The sequence below is a fragment of the Oncorhynchus masou genome, chromosome 12 (assembly GCF_036934945.1).
Source record: "Oncorhynchus masou masou isolate Uvic2021 chromosome 12, UVic_Omas_1.1, whole genome shotgun sequence".
Classification (NCBI taxonomy): domain Eukaryota; kingdom Metazoa; phylum Chordata; class Actinopteri; order Salmoniformes; family Salmonidae; genus Oncorhynchus; species Oncorhynchus masou.
In genome coordinates, this window is record NC_088223.1 from 63,491,398 (window position 1) to 63,513,174 (window position 21,777).

At 42.9% G+C, this 21,777-nt stretch overlaps 1 protein-coding gene across 1 annotated transcript; it reads left to right on the top strand.

Annotated features, from left to right (window-relative positions):
• Positions 1–997: 997 nt before the first annotated feature.
• On the top strand, positions 998–19,988 carry LOC135550634 (arrestin red cell). Its single transcript, XM_064981627.1, has 14 exons — positions 998–1,186; positions 3,585–3,615; positions 3,729–3,789; positions 3,940–3,984; positions 4,089–4,285; positions 4,377–4,436; positions 4,610–4,677; positions 4,825–5,045; positions 5,167–5,239; positions 8,378–8,515; positions 8,795–8,878; positions 17,662–17,738; positions 18,221–18,275; positions 18,508–19,988. Exons 1-14 carry the CDS (start codon positions 1,164–1,166, stop codon positions 18,590–18,592), a joined length of 1,218 nt encoding a protein of 405 aa, XP_064837699.1. The 5' UTR covers positions 998–1,163; the 3' UTR covers positions 18,593–19,988.
• The last annotated feature ends 1,789 nt before the right edge of the window (positions 19,989–21,777 follow it).

Genomic DNA, 21,777 nt, shown 5'->3' on the forward strand with positions numbered 1-21,777 from the left:
CAGTTTGGCCGGGCGGCCAGCTCTAGGAACTTCTTCCATTTAAAATCCAGACTGTATCACATCCAGCCATGATTAGGAGTCCCATATGGAGGTGCACAATTGGGCCAGCGTCATCCGGGTTTGGCTGAGGTAGGACGTCATTGTAAATAAGATTTTTTCTTAACTGACTTGCCTAGTTAAATAAAGGTTAAATAAAAAATAAAAATGTTGGAGGCCACTGTGTTCTTGGGGACCTTCAATGCTGCAGATTTTTTTCCGTAGCCCTACCCAGATCTGTGCCTCAAGACAATCCTGTCTCGGAGTTCATGGCTTGGTTTTTGCTCTGGCATGCACTGTCAACTGTGGGACCTTATAAAGACAGGTGTGTACCTTTCCAAATCATGTCCAATCAGTTGAATTTACCACAGGTGAACTCCAATCAAGTTGTAGAAACATCTCAAGGACTAGCAATGGAAACAGGATGCACCTGAGCTCAATTTCGATTCTCATAGCAAAGGGTCTGAATACTTATGTAAATAAGGTATTTCAGTTTTGTATTTGTGATACATTTGCAAACATGTCTAAAAGCCTGTTTTCACAGTGTTATTATGGAGTATTGTGTGTTGATAGATGATGAAAAACATTAAAAATCTAAGTGTATTTGTCACATGCGCAGAATACAACAGGTGTTGTAGACCTTACAGTGAAATGCTTACTTACAAGACCTAACCAAAAATGCAGTTTAAACAAAGAGGAATAAGAAATAAAAGCAACTAATAATTATAGAGCAGTTGTAAAATAACAATACTTTAATCAATTTTAGAATAAGGCTGTAACATAACAAAATGTAAAAAGTCAAAGGGTCTGAATACTTTCCAAATGCACTGTATACACATTGCAATTCAATCTGCAACGCTCCCAAAAAGCGTACCATTTTGGCGTAGGGCATTCTGAGAGTGCGTAGCTATTGCGCAATGCTACACTGTTCCCAAAAGCGCGTCTTTATCACAACTGCACGGATCGGATGAGTTCCTGCTTTTGCGGAAGCGAAAAGGAACGGAAGCCAGCGCCAGATAGCTTGCAAGGGTGGAGTAAAATACACCATACAATAAACAGATAACAATTCACAGAAATACACACGGCTTGTTCTTTTGCCACCAATATACCGAAAGCCTGCCGAGGAGATGGGGGACAAGGCGGGCACCAGGTAAGGATTCATTCCCCCGCAATCTCGTATTTTCTACTCCCTTGTCAGTGTGTGTTTTTGTTGTGTGTGAAGGCACGAGCACGGGGAGCTAGCTACGCTAGCATCTTAGTATCACTTGAGACTAGCCTATTCCCCTTACGTCAACATCAGATTGGTCCATACTTACCAAGGCAAGAATAGCAACTAGCTATCTAATTAAACGTTAGAGACCATTTAGCCAAAACGACCATACTCGTAGGATTTCGAGATCAGTGTTTGTGTTGTTGTTAGCCAGACCCATATGTTTCCTAGCTAGCTAATGTTAGCAGAGGTAGTTAGCGAGCTAGAACTCTTCGGACGGAAGAGTCTTCACAATCCACCGGAATATCCCTGTTTTACCTACACCTTGATGACGATAACATAATTTCTAGTTTAACTAGACAACTAGCTAGTTTCACCTCAATTGCAACAGTTTTAGTAAGCATGTTCTAGCTAGCTGCAGGGTGGGGTAAACGGTGTTATGATGGTCCCCGTGGTGTGTGTGGGTTTAGGTACAACTCGCATCCAACAACTAACGTTACTGTAGCTAGCTCAAAATGAACGAATGAGCTGATATGCAAGATTGATGTACTGTTGTGAGTTCTGGCTAATTAGCTTGTCTGTTTATTTGGCCCTCAGTGACATCTATTTGATGTACATTTTACGCTTAATCGCCCAGTGTTATTTCATGCATAGATAAATATCCTGCATGTAAACAAACAAACACAAACAGTCTATCCAGCTATTGATACCATGTGCCATATACACGTGATTGCTGTATATAGGCATGTTGTATAGCCACTGTTGTGTGCTGTTCATATCAGGCCAGGACAAAGATGCAGCTATTCATACACTTGCCGGCCTGACACCTTTGATAACTTCAAAGTATTTTGCTCTTGGTAATCAGCTGCTTGGAGCTTCATCAGTATGTACAGTCTGACTCTGAGCAGCTGTACTTCTCCACTAGGTTATTCAGGATCGATGTCCTCTGCAAGTGACTATAAATAATGTGGAATATATTTGGAGAATGCAGCATGGTTCTCTACTGACATTTTTCATTGATTTTATTTATTGGTTATTGTGCAGTGGACAGGGTCACTTTAATGTAGAAGGTTTGACGTAAAAGGTCAGATTGGTGTTTAGGTTCAGTGTTTTGAGATTTAGGGTCAAGGTCAGGTTAATAGGTGTTTCTCTTGTGGTTTCTGAAGCGTCAGCAGCAGTGATGACGACCCCCTGATGGATGCTCGTGAGCAAGTGGCGTGGTGTTTTTGAGGGGTCAAGGGTTTGGATGGTAACTAGTCAGGAGGTATAAAATGTAGCACTGGCTCATAAATGAAGAGTCAGCAGGGCACTAGGCCAATGAGATTCAAACTGAGCATGTGCGACAAGACATGCCCTGTCCTGTGTCCACTACACACTCACTATAGTTAAATTATATCCCAAGTCAAACTTACTACCATATGCTGTTAGTGTGCTCATGTTCACCACTGGTGGGAAAGGGTAAAGTGTTCACCTTCCTCCACTAGTCCTGGTCAGAAATGGACTAGTAGTCAGTGGTCCCTATTCATTCTCCTAATGTTAAGGAGTTGTTGACTTGTCCTTATCAGTTAGTTATCAGCAGTCACTGGGATGAGTTTCTATGCAAATTTAGCCTAGACATCCCATTTATGACAGGACTACAGTCGTTCAATGCTCGCCAGTTAATATCCTCTTTCCTCCTATATGCACGCACACACTGTGTTACACCTTGCCACATTCCATGAACCTCTCACAAGTATGTGTGTTTGCGTACCTAGGTTAGGTATGCATAGGGTGTGTGTTGGCCTAGTCTGTGATAGTGAAAGTGCTCTCTGAGAATTTAGTTCAGAAACTATTGTTGAACAGAATTTTTTTTCTGCATGCTGTAATAGGCGTAAAGAGTACGCACAGTATGTATCAATACTCCTTTGTAGATATTCCTCGTGAAATGAGGAAGGAGTTTTTTTTGTCATGTTGTGTTTGTGGCAGTCGGCAGCAGGAAATGGCCTCTATTTGCTGGGAGAGAGTTTCCTGTCCAGATGCAGGATATTGGGTCTAACCCTACACCTCTGGGACATGATAGAGGACAAACTGGACGAACACCAGGGGCGTATTCATTACGTGGATTCGGTTGCTAAATGTTTCTTAAATGGAAGCAAACAAAACGAGGAGTGACCTACCTTAATTTGTCCAATTAAAACACTAATTCTAGTAGCAAAATGTTACATTTTGCAACTGTTTGGACTAATGATTACACCCCAGAGGTGTGAAAGTTACACCCCATACTTTATAGGCTATAGCTTCTTACTTGATCAAATCTCTCTTTCTCTCTCACTTTCTATCTCCTGTGTCCTTTTGTCAGAGTCTTCAAGAAGTCAAGCCCCAACTGCAAGGTAAAGGACATGAGTATTGCATGACTAGTTGTATCCTTTGATGGTTTATGTTATTAATTGTGACACTTTCACATTTTTATAAAGTCCTCTACTTCCTTCCCTCCTTTCTGCAGGTCACAGTATACCTGGGAAAGAGAGACTTTGTGGATCACCTTGACCAGGTGGACCCAGTCGGTAAGTGCTGGATGGTCAATGAGTTTACTGGTGAGAGCATCATGGGACTCTCATAAAACTGCCTCATTTTATTGTTTGTAAACTCTGTGTTTCAAACAATTAATGTTGTCTAATCAAAACCTTACCTCTTTACATGTTCCTTTCTCACAGATGGTGTGATTCTAGTGGACCCCGACTATCTGAAAGAAAGGAAAGGTATAAGTTGGCATCTTCCTCATTCTCTCCACTGTTTTGTCTCTATTTTTTGCCATTTTATATCAACCTCTTCTGATGTTCAAACCCCTCCTCCTTCTCCCCAGTGTTTGTGACTCTGACGTGTGCATTCCGCTATGGCCGTGAGGACCTGGACGTGCTGGGCCTGTCCTTCCGGAAGGATCTGTACATCTCCACCTTCCAGGCCTTTCCTCCAATCACAGAGGAACGCAAAGCCAACAGTCGCTTGCAGGAAAGACTACTGAAGAAACTGGGCCAGCAGGCACACCCCTTCTACTTCACAGTGAGTCAAGTAGACACACACAACCACACACGCACATGAACATACATATACTTTGTGTCTGTAAAATATGGCAAATTTGTGTCTCTCTCAGATTCCCCAGAACCTGCCGTGCTCAGTCACCTTACAGCCAGGACCAGAAGACACTGGGAAGGTGAAGACGCTTGAGCATCACTTCATGCAAACTTACACTATATGACGTATATCTAAACTCAGCAATTTCCATACCTTTAGAGTCAACAATACACACCCACATGGCGCTAATAATGCCGATTTGATCGTTTATGTCCATGTCGCTTCTCCTTTCCTCCACCTTTCCTTCTTTAGGCATGTGGGGTAGACTTTGAGATCCGAGCGTTCTGTGCCAAATCGATAGAGGAGAAGATTCACAAACGGTACAAAAGCCATTTTACTCTGTTTCTTCTGCAGGAGCTTTTGAGGGTCTGTAATCCTTGAAAACATATGATATGCATGTCTGTGCATTTCTCTATGTTTTTAGTTAGTCAGCAAAGTTGGTGATCTGTAACGTGTGTGTTGTGTAGGAACTCTGTGCGGCTAGTGATCCGTAAGGTGCAGTATGCCCCAGAGAAGCCTGGGCCTCAGCCCATGGTGGAGACCACACGGAGCTTCCTCATGTCGGACCGCTCACTACACCTGGAGGCCTCTCTGGATAAAGAGCTCTACTACCATGGAGAACCCATCAGCGTGAATGTTCACGTCACCAACAACTCCACCAAGACTGTCAAAAGAGTCAAAATCTCAGGTATCTGTCTTTCATCAAAGTTGTATCAATTGTTATTTTATGACTCTATGCTCTATTCGCTCTTCTCTCCTCTGTTTTCTTTTGTATGTGTGTGGTTATCTCTTTCTTTCCCTCTCCCCAGTGCGACAGTATGCTGATATCTGTCTGTTCAGTACGGCTCAGTACAAGTGTCCAGTGGCTCAGGTGGAGGCAGAGTGAGTATTTTACCTGACTATTATACCTATCACTCCTCAGTTCCTTTATTTCCACTTTGCCTGTTTCCTTTTATATATCACACTCAGGGCTGTTGCGGTGACATATTACTGCCACACTGGCAGTCATGAGTCATGACCACAGTAAAATTCTACATGAACGTTGAGTCAGGGTAATCTCTTTTTATGCACTCTGGACATGCATTAGTAGTAGCTTACCCAACTCCCTAACGATCATCAGGTGGCTAATGGCCTGGTACTCAGGGCTCTATTGTTCCTCTAACCCAGTGGTTCCCAACCAGGGGTACTAGGACCCCTGGGGGTACTTGGCCTATCCACAGGGGGTACTGGAAGACTGATTGGTCAAATTTACATGAGGGGGTACTCCGGGCAGAGCAAAATTAAATGGGTGGTACAGTACTGCCCCAACCACTCTGACATCTATGCAAATGTGATCGAAAATCACATCCAACACTTATCATCGAGACAGAAGGTGCTTTTACAACTTAGCTCACTGTGCTTGATCAATTTGAAGAAAGAAGTTCAACAATAGGTTGAAATTGAGTGAAAAACATGGTCGTTGTGGATGTTGTTTCAAAGCCTAACACAACAAAATGGACAGCGCTTTCTAAGGTGATGATTAATTCAAAGCATACATATGCATTTTAGAGCTTATGCATAGGCCTATATATGAGACCAAGTCCCCAAATCCCCCTGAATTTAAATAAAGATTGTGCCATTAAATAGCCAACTACATATTATGCATGGCAGAAAAACATAAATACTGATTCATTATATCTTTGGTACATAATTGGTCTATCTTAAATTAAATACATTTAGATTTAGACTATAATTATAGTAAATTTGTTGTAGATTTTGAGTGGCCAAGTAATAGGGAATTTAAACAAATTATAATAATGGACTGACACATTACGTTTCAATCTCCTCTCCTTTATTTATAGAGGGGCTGCTATAACAGTTTAATGAAATATGTTTAGTTGTGAAAACATGTTACTATCGATGTTCCCAAACAGATTTCACAAATTAAACACTGGGTAGCTGCAGGAACAGGGTTGGAGAGCACAGAGTTTGGGCTGAATATCACCTGTGTCGCAGCGAAATTACTGGAATAGTCTACCCAACATGAGTGAAAACCACACCGGCAGGAAAGTGGCCTCCATTCGCTATTCCAGTGCATACGGATGACATGTATGTTTGTATTGCTTGTTTGATAATGGGCCATTATAAATCGCAACTAATTTGACATATTAGCAAAGACGATTTCATATTCAGAATAGTCTGATTGGTGGAAATATGATCACTTGATGAGAGAACAGCGTATGCAGCCTGAGGTAAGGAGCAGAGCTCAAGCTTTTTTGTTGTTGCGATTTTCTCAAATCATCAATAGCCTATAGTCGGATCATACAGCCCATATATCTTTGATTTCTAAATCATTTTAAGGTTTGTATCATTCACAACTAAAGTTGCCAAATAACTCTAAACCTAGCGCATAGGACCTGTTTCAAACAATCACTTTTATGCTCAACATAGCCACTTCATATGCGCGCTCTCTCTTATACGCATATATTGTCTGCTAAATGAACAAGCCTACAGCTTAAGGCATATTTTTTAATTAAAAAAATAATAATTTTATAGCCAGATAACACACAGCAGGCCAACTTATATTCTGTTCTTCTGAAATACATTTATTTCAAATCATAATGTTTTTTGTTTTTGTTTTTTTAGACCTGCCTAAAATAAATACATTTATTGTTATGGTGTATATTCAATTAGTTTTATTCAACTTTTTAAAATGTCAATGTTCCAAAGGTGTGCGTCAGAGGCTTGTATGCTACTTGTCTGAGTGGAGCCTGGAGATGTTAATTTAACATGATTGTTAATTAACAGTCTGTGAGACGGCCAGACTTTTGCATGACAATAACCTGCTGACCACTGCAGCACCAGACGTCATGGTATATAGACTATGTTGGTGAGCATTAAAGGTTTAGTTACACCATGTTTGATTTCTGGCGCCATTCTGCCATTGTATACCAGTATTTTAGGATGAACAAATGTTGAAACAACATTTACCCTGGTCTGGCACGGAACAACAAAATGTTGAGTTTGTAATTCTAAACAAAGTTCCTTCTATGCTACAGGTAGAGGACAAAACATGGAAACTCTGTGGGAATGAGAAACAACAAGTACCCAAAGCAGAGGCTACATTGGTAACCTGTTCATAAAAATTTGAGGCTACTTTAGATAGCAGAGAAACACTCTGTAATTTTGTGTATGTCAAAAAGAGTGGGGAAGCACTCTCTGTTACCCTGAGCACATCCCCCATCCTCTGGTAGTTCTGAACTACTGCAGTATAGCCAGTCATGCATTGTGGCTGGTAGCACCTGGTGATTTGCTGTTAGCTGGAATGACGCTGTGTAAAGCTTGTGTGTGTGGGTGTGTGTGTGTGGGCGCGTGTTTCTTTGGGTCGGAGCTTTCTCAGGGGCTACGTAGCAGATCTTAGATTGTTCTCGGATCTAGTTTGACTGTGTCTGCCTTGCTCGGTGGCGTTGGTGGCATCCATCCGCAAAGCCCAACAACAGGAGGGAAGAGAGTGGATTTGAACCGCCATTCCTGAAGTCAGAACAACAACCCACTTGTCAGATATTGTTCACTTCTTCTTTTGTTTTCATCAATTTCCTCTTTTGCTTTCTGTTAACCTTTAATATTTTAAACATGCAAGAAAGAAAAATAGTATCATGTTTATAGCTAAGTTAGCTAAAAAGTCCTCTTCCAGCCCACAGCCTCATCCAGCAAGTATGGCTGCTGTTCAAACAAATTCACCGTAGACTTGATATTTATCTATGCAGTGTAAGGCAATATGAATAAATCATACATATTTATCTTTTCAATAGTGTATGATCCATGTACTGTATGAATACTTTCCAGGAGTAGCCCTGTTATTTTATATTAGTGCGGACGTTTGATTTGGTACAGGGGACCCTTGCTTCTAATAATATCCTGTACAGTTCTGGCTCGGGCTTGCTCTCCCTCCCCCATACCTCTGTACCTTCTTGTCCAGATCTATTGATATTCCAGTTATGTCCCAGGTGTGCTGATAGGTGTGTGTGTTCCTCTCCTCAGTGACCAGGTGTCGTCTAGCTCCACATTCTGTAAGGTGTACACCCTTACACCCACGCTAGACAAGAACCGTGAGAAGAGGGGCCTGGCCCTGGACGGAAAGCTCAAACATGAGGACACCAACCTGGCCTCCAGCACCATGTATGATGACTCACACACACAAACACTGTAGTCTGGCATCCAGAACCATGTTAGATAATAATTACACTCTCTCTAGCTTGGCCTCAGCAATATTTCACACACCACACACACTGTAACTTGGCCAGAATGTGACTTTACACATGCTAAGGGAGTGGTTGAGCTCATAAATGCATTTATTCTGATTTATTTTCGACCGCAGCACCCTAGAAGATGCAAGAACCCATCCCTTACTGAGAACCCTTTTCACCACCCTCTCTTTCTCTCATGTTTGTGTTTCAGTGTTAAGGATGTAACTAACAAGGAGGTCCTTGGAATCCTGGTGTCCTACAGGGTCAAAGTAAAACTGGTGATCTCTCGTGGAGGGTGAGTTCCACATGAGTCTGGTCAATATTAATACGTTGTTGTGGGGGGGTTCTATGCAGTTACACACTGCAGTGTTTTCCTTACACACTACTTTTTATATTATATTACTTTATATTAATATTACTTCATATATTAACTAGTCTTCTTTTAATTTAAAAACCTCAAAGTCTAAGGGTGTTTCTCAAAATACATACTACCTCCGAACACGCAAGTTGGAGCACTTGAGGTTCGGAGTATGAGTTCAAATTATAAGTATGTGAAACAGAGCACAGAGGGCACTTCTTGAATGCGTACTCCATTTGTACATATCTTGAAGCATGCATCGACACAAGCTTCAACGGAAAGTATGCAAAGAATTATGACGCAACCACGTAAAAAATTATGCCACATTTCTTGAAATCAATGGCAGGCATTATTTGAGCTGAAGCGAGAGAATGAAATGTTGCCTGTTCACATCTCATATATTTCCTGACTACAATATTTTATCTTGATATGTTAATAAATACATGCTGTGTTAATTTTGGCATGTTTTCCTGCCTATGTACCGTATACTGGCTAGCTACTAGTACTGTTAGATGGCCACAAAGAATTGTTAGCTAGAATTGACATCTATCTTGTATAATATTAGTTTTAGGTAATTTTTGCTTGATTTTATTTTATTTAACCTTTTATTTTACTTGGCAAGTCAGTTAAGAACAAATTCTTATTTGCAATGGAGGCCTACCCCGGCCAAACCCGGATGACGCTGGGCCAATGGTGCGACCTATGGGACTCCCAATTACGTCCGGATGTGATTCTGTAGTGACACCTCTTGCACTGAGATGCAGTGCCTTAGAACGCTGTGCCACTCGGGAGCCCAACTGTTAAACTGGTTAGCTACATTATTATGATTCACATATAGCTAGCTGATAGTTATGAAGTAAAACAGTTGTTTTGTGTTTATCTTGTTTCGTCTCTGTTGTCATGATTGGAAAACAGTTCAGTGAATGGGTAAGTCAATAGGGCTAACTGGCTAGCTAGCCATGAAGAATTGGTAGCTACCCATGAACAATGTACATCTACCTTGCACAACATTAGTTTTAGGTCAATTTTGCCTGTTTAACTACATACTATTACGATTCACATATCTAGTTGATTATTATGAAGTTAAATGTTTGCTTTGTGTATATACAGTGCCTTGCGAAAATATTCGGCCCACTTGAACTTTGCGACCTTTTGCCACATTTCAGGCTTCAAACATAAAGATATAAAACTGTATTTTTTTGTGAAGAATCAACAACAAGTGGGACACAATCATGAAGTGGAACAACATTTATTGGATATTTCAAACTTTTTTAACAAATCAAAAACTGAACAATTGGGTGTGCAAAATTATTCAGCCCTTAAGTTAATACTTTGTAGCACCACCTTTTGCTGAGATTGCAGCTGTAAGTCGCTTGGGGTATGTCTCTATCAGTTTTGCACATCGAAGACCGAATTTTTTTCCCATTCCTTCTTGCAAAACAGCTCGAGCTCAGTGAGGTTGGATGGAGAGCATTTAAGGGGGGTGTTAACTTAAGGGGGCTGAATAATTTTGCGCGCCCAATTTTTCAGTTTTTGATTTGTTAAAAAAGTTTGAAATATCCAATAAATGTCGTTCCACTTCATGATTGTGTCCCACTTGTTGTTGATTCTTCACAAAAAAATACAGTTTTATATCTTTATGTTTGAAGCCTGAAATGTGGCAAAAGGTCGCAAAGTTCAAGGGGGGGAATACTTTCGCAAGGCACTGTATCTTGTTTCATCTATTGTTGCCATTGTCCTGGCTGGAAGAAGGTTCAGTGAATGGTGAGGTAAAGTGTGAGGTAATACCGTAGGGAGAGTAGTGCTTCTCAAATGTATTGTTTTATTACATTTACATTACATTTAAGTCATTTAGCAGACGCTCTTATCCAGAGCGACTTACAAATTGGTGAATTCACCTTCTGACATCCAGTGGAACAGCCACTTTACAATAGTGCATCTAAATCATTTAAGGGGGGGGGTGAGAAGGATTACTTATCCTATCCTAGGTATTCCTTGAAGAGGTGGGGTTTCAGGTGTCTCCGGAAGGTGGTGATTGACTCCGCTGTCCTGGCGTCGTGAGGGAGTTTGTTCCACCATTGGGGGCCAGAGCAGCAAACAGTTTTGACTGGGCTGAGCGGGAACTGTACTTCCTCAGTGGTAGGAGGCGAGCAGGCCAGAGGTGGATGAACGCAGTGCCCTTGTTTGGGTGTAGGGCCTGATCAGAGCCTGGAGGTACTGCGGTGCCGTTCCCCTCACAGCTCCGTAGGCAAGCACCATGGTCTTGTAGCGGATGCGAGCTTCAACTGGAAGCCAGTGGAGAGAGCGGAGGAGCGGGGTGACGTGAGAGAACTTGGGAAGGTTGAACACCAGACGGGCTGCGGCGTTCTGGATGAGTTGTAGGGGTTTAATGGCACAGGCAGGGAGCCCAGCCAACAGCGAGTTGCAGTAATCCAGACGGGAGATGACAAGTGCCTGGATTAGGACCTGCGCCGCTTCCTGTGTGAGGCAGGGTCGTACTCTGCGGATGTTGTAGAGCATGAACCTACAGGAACGGGCCACCGCCATGATGTTGGTTGAGAACGACAGGGTGTTGTCCAGGATCACGCCAAGGTTCTTAGCGCTCTGGGAGGAGGACACAATGGAGTTGTCAACCGTGATGGCGAGATCATGGAACGGGCAGTCCTTCCCCGGGAGGAAGAGCAGCTCCGTCTTGCCGAGGTTCAGCTTGAGGTGGTGATCCGTCATCCACACTGATATGTCTGCCAGACATGCAGAGATGCGATTCGCCACCTGGTCATCAGAAGGGGGAAAGGAGAAGATTAATTGTGTGTCGTCTGCATAGCAATGATAGGAGAGACCATGTGAGGTTATGACAGAGCCAAGTGACTTGGTGTATAGCGAGAATAGGAGAGGGCCTAGAACAGAGCCCTGGGGGACACCAGTGGTGAGAGCGCGTGGCGAGGAGACAGATTCTCGCCACGCCACCTGGTAGGAGCGACCTGTCAGGTAGGACGCAATCCAAGCGTGGGCCGCACCGGAGATGCCCAACTCGGAGAGGGTGGAGAGGAGGATCTGATGGTTCACAGTATCGAAGGCAGCCGATAGGTCTAGAAGGATGAGAGCAGAGGAGAGAGAGTTAGCTTTAGCAGTGCGGAGCGCCTCGTGATACAGAGAAGAGCAGTCTCAGTTGAATGACTAGTCTTGAAACCTGACTGATTTGGATCAAGAAGGTCATTCTGAGAGAGATAGCGGGAGAGCTGGCCAAGGACGGCACATTCAAGAGTTTTGGAGAGAAAAGAAAGAAGGGATACTGGTCTGTAGTTGTTGACATCGGAGGGATCGAGTGTAGGTTTTTTCAGAAGGGGTGCAACTCTCGCTCTCTTGAAGACGGAAGGGACGTAGCCAGCGGTCAGGGATGAGTTGATGAGCGAGGTGAGGTAAGGGAGAAGGTCTCCCGGAAATGGTCTGGAGAAGAGAGGAGGGGATAGGGTCAAGCGGGCAGGTTGTTGGGCGGCCGGCCGTCACAAGAAGCGAGATTTCATCTGGAGAGAGAGGGAGAAAGAGGTCAGAGCACAGGGTATGGCAGTGTGAGCAGAACCAGCGGTGTCGTTTGACTTAGCAAACGAGGATCGGATGTCGTCGACCTTCATTTCAAAATGGTTGACGAAGTCATCTGCAGAGAGGGAGGAGGGGGAGGGGGAGGAGGATTCAGGAGGGAGGAGAAGGTGGCAAAGAGCTTCCTAGGGTTAGAGGCAGATGCTTGGAATTTAGAGTGGTAGAAAGTGGCTTTAGCAGCAGAGACAGAGGAGGAAAATGTAGAGAGGAGGGAGTGAAAGGATGCCAGGTCCGCAGGGAGGCGAGTTTTCCTCCATTTCCGCTCGGCTGCCCGGAGCTCTGTTCTGTGAGCTCGCAATGAGTCGTCGAGCCACGGAGCGGGAGGGGAGGACCGAGCCGGCCTGGAGGATAGGGGACATAGAGAGTCAAAGGATGCAGAAAGGGAAGAGAGGAGGGTTGAGGAGGCAGAATCAGGAGATAGGTTGGAGAAGGTATGAGCAGAGGGAAGAGATGATAGGATGGAAGAGGAGAGAGTAGCGGGGGAGAGAGAGCGAAGGTTGGGACGGCGCGATACCATCCGAGTAGGGGCAGTGTGGGAAGTGTTGGATGAGAGCGAGAGGGAAAAGGATACAAGGTAGTGGTCGGAGACTTGGAGGGGAGTTGCAATGAGGTTAGTGGAAGAACAGCATCTAGTAAAGATGAGGTCGAGCGTATTGCCTGCCTTGTGAGTAGGGGGGAAGGTGAGAGGGTGAGGTCAAAAGAGGAGAGGAGTGGAAAGAAGGAGGCAGAGAGGAATGAGTCAAAGGTAGACGTGGGGAGGTTAAAGTCGCCCAGGACTGTGAGAGGTGAGCCGTCCCAGGAAAGGAGCTTATCAAGGCATCAAGCTCATTGATGAACTCTCCGAGGGAACCTGGAGGGCGATAAATGATAAGGATGTTAAGCTTGAAAGGGCTGGTAACTGTGACAGCATGGAATTCAAAGGAGGCGATAGACAGATGGGTAAGGGGAGAAAGAGAGAATGGCCACTTGGGAGAGATGAGGATCCCGGTGTCACCACCCCGCTGACTAGAAGCTCTCGGGGTGTGCGAGAACACGTGGGCGGACGAAGAGAGAGCAGTAGGAGTAGCAGTGTTATCTGTGGTGATCCATGTTTCCGTCAGTGCCAAGAAGTCGAGGGACTGGAGGGAGGCATAGGCTGAGATGAACTCTGCCTTGTTGGCCGCAGATCGGCAGTTCCAGAGGCTACCGGAGACCTGGAACTCCATGTGGGTCGTGCGCTGGGACCACCAGATTAGGGTGGCCGCGGCCACGCGGTGTGGAGCGTTTGTATGGTCTGTGCAGAGAGGAGAGAACAGGGATAGATAGACACATAGTTGACAGGCTACAGAAGAGGCTACGCTAATGCAAAGGAGATTGGAATGACAAGTGGACTACACGTCTCGAATGTTCAGAAAGTTAAGCTTACGTAGCAAGAATCTTATTGACTAAAATGATTGAAATGATACAGTACTGCTGGAGTAGGCTAGCTGGCAGTGGCTGCGTTGTTGACTTTGTAGGCTAGCTGGCAGTGGCTGCGATGTTGACACTACACTAATCAAGTCGTTCCGTCGAGTGTAATAGTTTCTACAGTGCTGCTATTCGGGGGCTAGCTGGCTAGCTAGCAGTGTTGATTGCGTTACGTTATGTTAAAAGAACGACAATAGCTGGCTAGCTAACCTAGAAAATCGCTCTAGACTACACAATTGTCTTAGATACAAAGACGGCTATGTAGCTAGCTAGCTACGATCAAACAAATCAAACCGTTGTACTGTAATGAAGTGAAATGAAAATGTGATACTACCTGTGGAGCGACGCGGAAGTTAGTTGAAGTTCTATTCGGTAGAGGTTGGCTAGCTGTTGGCTAGCTAGCTAGCAGCATCTCCTACGTTAAGGACGACAAATAGCTGGCTAGCTAACCTCGGTAAATTAAGATAATCACTCTAAGTCTACACACTCTAAACTACACAATTATCTTGGATACGAAGACAGCAAAGACAACTATGTAGCTAGCTAACACTTCACTAATCGAGTCGTTCAGTTGAGTGTAATAGTTTCTACAGTGCTGGTGGACAGTGGACGTTAGCTAGCTGCTTAGCTAGCTGCTGGGCAGATAGCAGTGTAGACTACGTTAGGACGACGAAATACGATAATTACGCAATTATCTTTGATACAAAGACGGCTATGTAGCTAGCTAAGAAGAAATTGCTAAGATTAGACAAATCAAACCGTTGTACTATAATGAAATGTAATGAAAAATGTAATGAAACGTTATACTACCTGCGGACCGAAGTGTAGATGCGACCGCTTCCAACCCGGAACCGGAATTTCCAAGGCACTGTGGGTTTTTCCCCACACTTTCGTCTTCACAAGAACATGATCTGAGAATGCACTCTTGAGCATGAGAGTGTGTTGCGCGGTAGTATGAAAAATTGAGAAACACCCTAAGCCTCTCGGTTCTAAGCTGACATGTGGAATTGTTTTAAGGTGGTCATAACAGATCATTTAGCTATTTGTTTTGGAATTGTAGGACCCCTTTAGGTATAAAAAAAATAACTATGCATATAAATATAAAACAAGTATTGAATTTGGCATTTACTTCTATAGCCCATAGAAACGCATTGAATAACATATTCATAAATGGCAAAAGACAGAAAAAAAATGAATTATAAGGTTTAATAAGAACGCTCAGGAAATATACACACTACAGGCCAAAAGTTTTAGAACACCTACTTATTCAAGTGTTTTTCTTTATTTGTACTATTTTCTACATTGTAGAATAATAGTGAAGACATCAAAACAATGAAATAACACAGATGGAATCATGTCGTAACCAAAAAAGTGTCATAAAATATGTTTGAGATTCTTCAAAGTAGCCACCCTTTCCCTTGATGACAACTTTGCACACTCTTTGCATTTTCTCAACCAGCTTCATGAAGTAGTCACCTGGAATGCATTTCAATTAACAGGTGTGCCTTAAGTTAATTTGTGGAATTTCTTACCTTAATCCTTTGAACCAATCAGTTGTGTTGTGACAAGGTAGGTGGGCTATACAGAAAATTTGGTGAAATACCAAGTCCATATTATGGCAAGAACAGCTCAAATAAGCAAAGAGAAACGACAGCCCATCGTTACTTTAAGACATGAAGATCCGTCAATACGTAACATTTCAAGAACTTTGAAAGTTTTTTCAAGTGCAGTCACAAAGACTATGATGAAACTAGCTCTCATGAGGACTGCCCTTGAGAATTTTCCTGCAGTTCTATATTGTTTCTCAACAGGGAATCCATGTTTACTTGACAGAACACAACCTTTTTTCTTAGGTTTTTGCCACAATAAATGTAATTGAATGACTAGACTAGTTTTTTTGACTAGATTACTAATCTACCGCCTTCCCTTCAAGTCTGAAACCCTACCTACTCTGTGACTCACAAACATCCTGTCCCCTCCCTGACAATTCCACCCACAGTGATTGATTGACAGGCCAAACTGTTAAAGGGATGGTTTGCCCACATTTCTAAATGACACATTGGTTTCATTACCCTTAGTGTCCATAGCCACAGAGCCAATAAAATACATCATTTTAAGAACAAACATCATTGTGGCAGTTCATATCTTGCAGTAAAACTGTAAATATAATTTTAATCTCAAGAGACTGGTTTAGTGATATATACGGTTATATTACTTAGAAAATAGCTCTGATCGTATAGGCCTAGACAATTTCCCAAACATTAACAACACAGTGAATTCATACATTTTAATTAAGTCACAACCCATTTTACCAATATGGGAGGTAAAGTCGTTAAAGTATTCAACAATTAACTGTATTTCGAATAGAGTCAAGGAATTAGAATGTATCAGAGGTCACCGAAATAAAGCTTGTTCTGCAAAAAAACAATATCCAGGAGGGCATGACACACACACCTACCACTGACCACACACATGCTGTAGTCTACACACACACACACCTTTACACTCGAATCTGTTTCATACGCTCCTGATACTCTGCCACTACAACTTGTGTATAAACAGTCATAAAATCACATCTCTCAGACCCTCACTCGTCTCTCTGCTCCTCCCACTCCACTCACTGGTGCGCCATGCTTTGTGGTCTCCCCTCTTGGTTGCGGTTGCCTTGGTTTTGAGTTCCCGCCTCATTCCATCTTCCCTCCTGTGGTTTGTGTCTCTCTCGCCTCCTGTGTTTGTCCGCCCATCTGTTTGTTTGTGCATATCTCTCCCTCCATCTGTGCATCTGCTCTTGCATTGGGTCATCTCAGGCTGCTGAGTGTTGTGTTAGAAAGGTAATATGACATCCCAGCCACCACCTGCATGTGTGTGTGTGGTGATCTTATGCCCTACTGCCATTTGTGTGTGTGCGCGCTTGGTTGAGTGTCTGTGCGTCAGAAACGCAATCGGTGCCTCTTAAGTGTGTGTATGTGTGGTTATTTTACATACCAGCCATTGTATGTCAAATCTCACCTGCAGATGCTAAGCTACGGCCTCCTGTGTTCTCCCTGCCTGAGTCAGTCCTTACCCTAAGGATGGTGTGAGGTTTCATTAGGCTGTGGCCCAAAGTCACACTGATGCAGCGTTATCAATGCAGTGTTGAGGGGAATTAAGCTTTAATATATTAAGTCTGCACATCTTGGTGTTCAGGCTTTGATTTATTACAATTCATTGGTTATTACTGTATAATGACTGTTTGGAAACAAAGTGCTACCTAGACCTGAAGAGTTCCCATTGGTGAAGATCAATGTTCGACAGCGAAGGAGGGTTGATGGGGATAATTGCCCCTTCACTGATCAAACATGTCACTAATCACTATTTCCTGGGTGGTTTCCTGTCAGATCTGGATTATTAATTGTGCAATAGTATATCATATGAATGTTTCCATAGAATAACATTGTTATTGATTGACATGCATAATTGAACATGCATGTGGTCCTTCGTAGCTCATTTGTTAGAGCATGGCGCTTGCTATGACAGGATAGAGGGTCCAATTCCCGGGACCCCCCATACTTAATGTATGGACGCATGACTAAGTCGCTTTGGAATAAAGCGTCTGCTAAATGTCTTATAATATATATGCATGCATAATAATAATTATTGATCTCAATAAATGTTGTTTATGTTCTGTGTTTTTCCAGAGATGTGTCGGTGGAGCTGCCCTTTGTCTTAATGCATCCCAAACCCACAGAACTGCCCATATCCCACCCACAGTCAGGTACCTACAGACTCCCACCACCACTCCATAAGCCCACTATCAGCTCTTTTATCTCAGTATTTCGGGATCCTCTCCTTCCCTTCATTTGCAGTGAATTGAGAGTTGAACAAATCCTCTGGCAAGCTTCCACCATATTCTTCCACCTTGTTACATTCACATATTCAAATGTTCCGATCAGTTCAAATTAAGGAAGATGGGCACTTTAGAGTCCCTCAAGGGGCTTGCTTTTTTTGTGTGATTGGGAAGCAGTGAATTAGTGGAGACTCTACTTATCCTATAAGTGAAGAGGAATTGACAATGGACACAGTCTTGTGAAATATCTGTCAGTAGTTTAGTTCAGCCTTGTGGGCAGGGAACAACAGTCCCTCATACACAAGCACATCAAATACATAATCTCACTCTGGTATTTCCTGCCTGTAAATTACTACGGAGTTGCCATGGTGACATCGCACTGACATGTCATTATCTGTGTGTTCTAACAGCTGTGCTGGAGTCGGACCCTCCCATCGACACCAACCTGATAGAATTTGAATCAAAGTGAGTATTAATCTGGTCTGTCTGACCATTGTAATCACTGCTTCTTTACTGCGTTTACACAGGCAGCCTAATTCTGATCTTTTGCCCAATTATTGGCAAAAGACCAATAAGTGAAAAAAATATCAGAATGGGCTGCCGGTGTAAATGCAGCCAAAGACACCCTAAGACTATTCCCAAAGATCTAAAACACTCACACTTCTGCCATGTTTCCTTGTTTCTTGTCGTCCTGCAGTAGTTTCTCCCAAGATGACGACTTTGTGTTCGAGGACTTTGCCCGCCTGCGGCTCAAAGGAATGGCAGACGACGAGGACTGTTAGAGCTCACACACACTCTTGCGCAAACTCTTACACACACACACGGTGGGATGAAGGCATGTGGATGGAGAGATGTGGTGGCCTCGTGGTCTTCCCTATGTTGCTTGCGGTGTTCTTTTGTCTTGCTTAAGCCACTTTTCTTGTACATGTTCTCTGTATTGCGTTCTCGCTGTCTGCAGTGGTTGTTGTTATGGGGGGGGGGGGGGGAACACAAGTGAAAACCCAGCACCATGTAAATGTTGATGTAATATTGTACCATGGCAATGCTGACAGATCCACAGGTGTCATTTGGCCACCAGTTTTTAGGAGCGGTGTAATAAGTGCTATAATGGATAAAAAGTAGATTTAAATGTCATAAAGAGGGATGATGTGCCATGGCTGTCCACGCCGAGGGAGTGCCATTAAAAGGAAGGGGGCTTTATCGTTCTTTTTCCACCAATAGTGATTTAAATGTAATTATTTCTACAAATATTGATCATATTGATCATGTATTGATCATTGATATAAAACGAGGTTTAGAGAGTACCTGTAAACACACAGAGAGAAGGGCAAACACACAGACTGACACACTTTGGATTCGTGATGTAATTTAGACAACCCTTTCATCTGCCCCATCTTGACATTCCTGAATTTCTACCCTGTCATTCATTCTGTAAAAACCTTCATGTTTTAAGGGAAGAATAGAGGTATCTATGATTCACTCTCTTCTACAATAAAAAGAGGACAGACAATACGCTCCCACTTACAATAAACTTGCACACACTGGACCTGCACTGTATAGCCTAGTGATACTTCTCATTGTCAGTTAATCTCAATGCACCACTGACATTCATCAGATTCTTTTTCAAATAATTTCTACATCAGATTCCATTCACTTTTGTGCTGAATCCCAAACTGGCCCTAGCTCTTCTCCTGTAGATCTGAAAGGATTGGATAGATATAAGTAATGTGGGGAAATTCCAACTAGCCAATGAGAAGGCAGGGTGAATCAATTACTATAATATTTATACCTATCCAATCCTAGAAGTGCCTAGTGACAGGCTAGCTAGGGGTCAGTTTGAGATTCATCATTGGTGTCAGAGCTTTGTAGAGCAACAGCAACACCAATGGAGCATGTTTTTCAGCAGTGTTGTGAACTATGATCTGTGATTATTGTTGTTGTGCATCTATGGGTTACCTGTTTGCAGCTCTAAGTGTGAATATTTGAAAGTGCTGCCACTGAGCTGCGGGAGAGTCTTAATGTCTACAGAAAGTATGCTGATATGATTTTGATGGAACATGACAGAACTATTAATATTATTACTACTGTATCATTGACTATGATTATTCTCAATCATTTAATACTTTTGTTTGCCTTTTTTCAGATTTTTTTTTTAAATTAAAGGCAAAATGAATTAAATTCGCTAGTAGATACTCCTTTTTGTGTACGATCTAAGTCTCATCCAAAGACGGAAGAGAAGTTAATCTGACTGTTGAAGTGATGAAGTTAAGTATCCAAACATGGGCTCAGATGACTTCCTCGTCAGAAGTTCAATTTCTTTATCTACAATGTGTGTTCGCGTTAAATTTGTTTTGCACAGTAGCTTGTCAGAAGTTATCAAATTGGCATCATGCTTCACCATTTGGGGCTCAAAGTGCCACTGACACATTTATACCTACTTTGCAGAAATGTGTAGTTAGGTAAGCTCCTCTGTGGGCCAGTGAGTGACCATTAAAAGGATGGTCGCACATAAAAACAGGAAGCAGTCACAGGACAGAGAGTGGTGTCTAAGTGAAGTGAAAAACATAACAGAAGTTTTACTTTATTGCTCATAGTATTTTAAAACAGTTAATGATAAAACATTGAGTTAGGTCTTAGGTACTCACTTAAATAAGCCTGTACATACAGTATCTGAAATTCACAACAGTATTACAGTTTGGTTTATAATTAGCTTTACCTATAGCTACATTGATTAAAATCAATATATTTCAATAGATACGTGTAAAAAAAACAAAAGAAACATTGAGCCACATTCAAGGTCTGTTTTAGTACAGGAAGTTTTGGGAAAATGTGTCAAGGTCCACCCTGGGCAGTGTGCACCATCCTCCTCTGGGCAAAGCAGACCTTGATATTAGTTGGGATGCAAGCGAGTGCCTGACACTGCTGTGTGTTCTGTGTCTGTTTGTGTGTCTCCTTACAGAGAAAAGACAGGAGAATGGACAGTTATGCATACGTGTCACTACACGTCACTGTGATTAGAGTATGCAATCAGATCTACAATAGCAACCCCCCAATGAGGATAATTTAAGGCTATTGGAAGTCTTACTCTGTATGGCAGTTACTGGTACTGTTGAAGGCCTACCAGTCATCCAGGAGTTGGTCTGCTCACCTGGTCGCAGCATCGTTCTACGGAGGTGCTTGTTGAGCCGACGGGTGAAAGGACACCATCTGGTGGGGGAAAAGCATTCAATCACTGTACCTTTATCCACGTCCAGTACTACACACATCTCTCTTAGCCCCAACCACATGTACATTTGTACATTTTAGTCATTTAGCAGACGCTCTTATTCAGAGCGACTTACAGGAGCAAATAGGGTTAAATTCCTTGCTCAAGCGCACAATAACAGATTTTTAGCACTTAGTCGGCTCAGGGATTTAACCAGCGACCTTTCGGTTACACCTAGATATATTACTTTACCTCAAGGGGAATAGGCTAGGAGTTTAAATGTTCTAAGTATTCAAACTAATTATAGAACCCTTGCTCTGTCACCTTTCCTGTGCCTCATTGTGCCTGTACACCTTCTCTGCCGCCGCCGCCTCCTCATCCATCCATCTCTCCAGAAGCCCCTCTTTCTCTCTCCAGGCCGCTGCAAGCTCCTCAACTCCCGTTGCTCCAACCGCAGGACTGCCAACTCCTTTGATTGGGTCTCCAATTCAAATTAACGCTCTGAAAGGCTGGCCTGCAGAATGTTGCCCCCCCCTAGCTTGAGTGACAGCTTCCTTCTGATGGCGGGAGACTAATAGAAGATGGTGACATGAGTCTATGTAAGTTTATATCAGACAACCTCACAACTAAGATCCCTCTCAGTTTCAGTATCTTTGAAGACAATGTCATGGATCCATTATTAAACCATATAGACGACTGTACCATAACAATGTATGAACAGATTTCAATGGTTGATCACTTACTGTGAGTGGCCGTATTGAA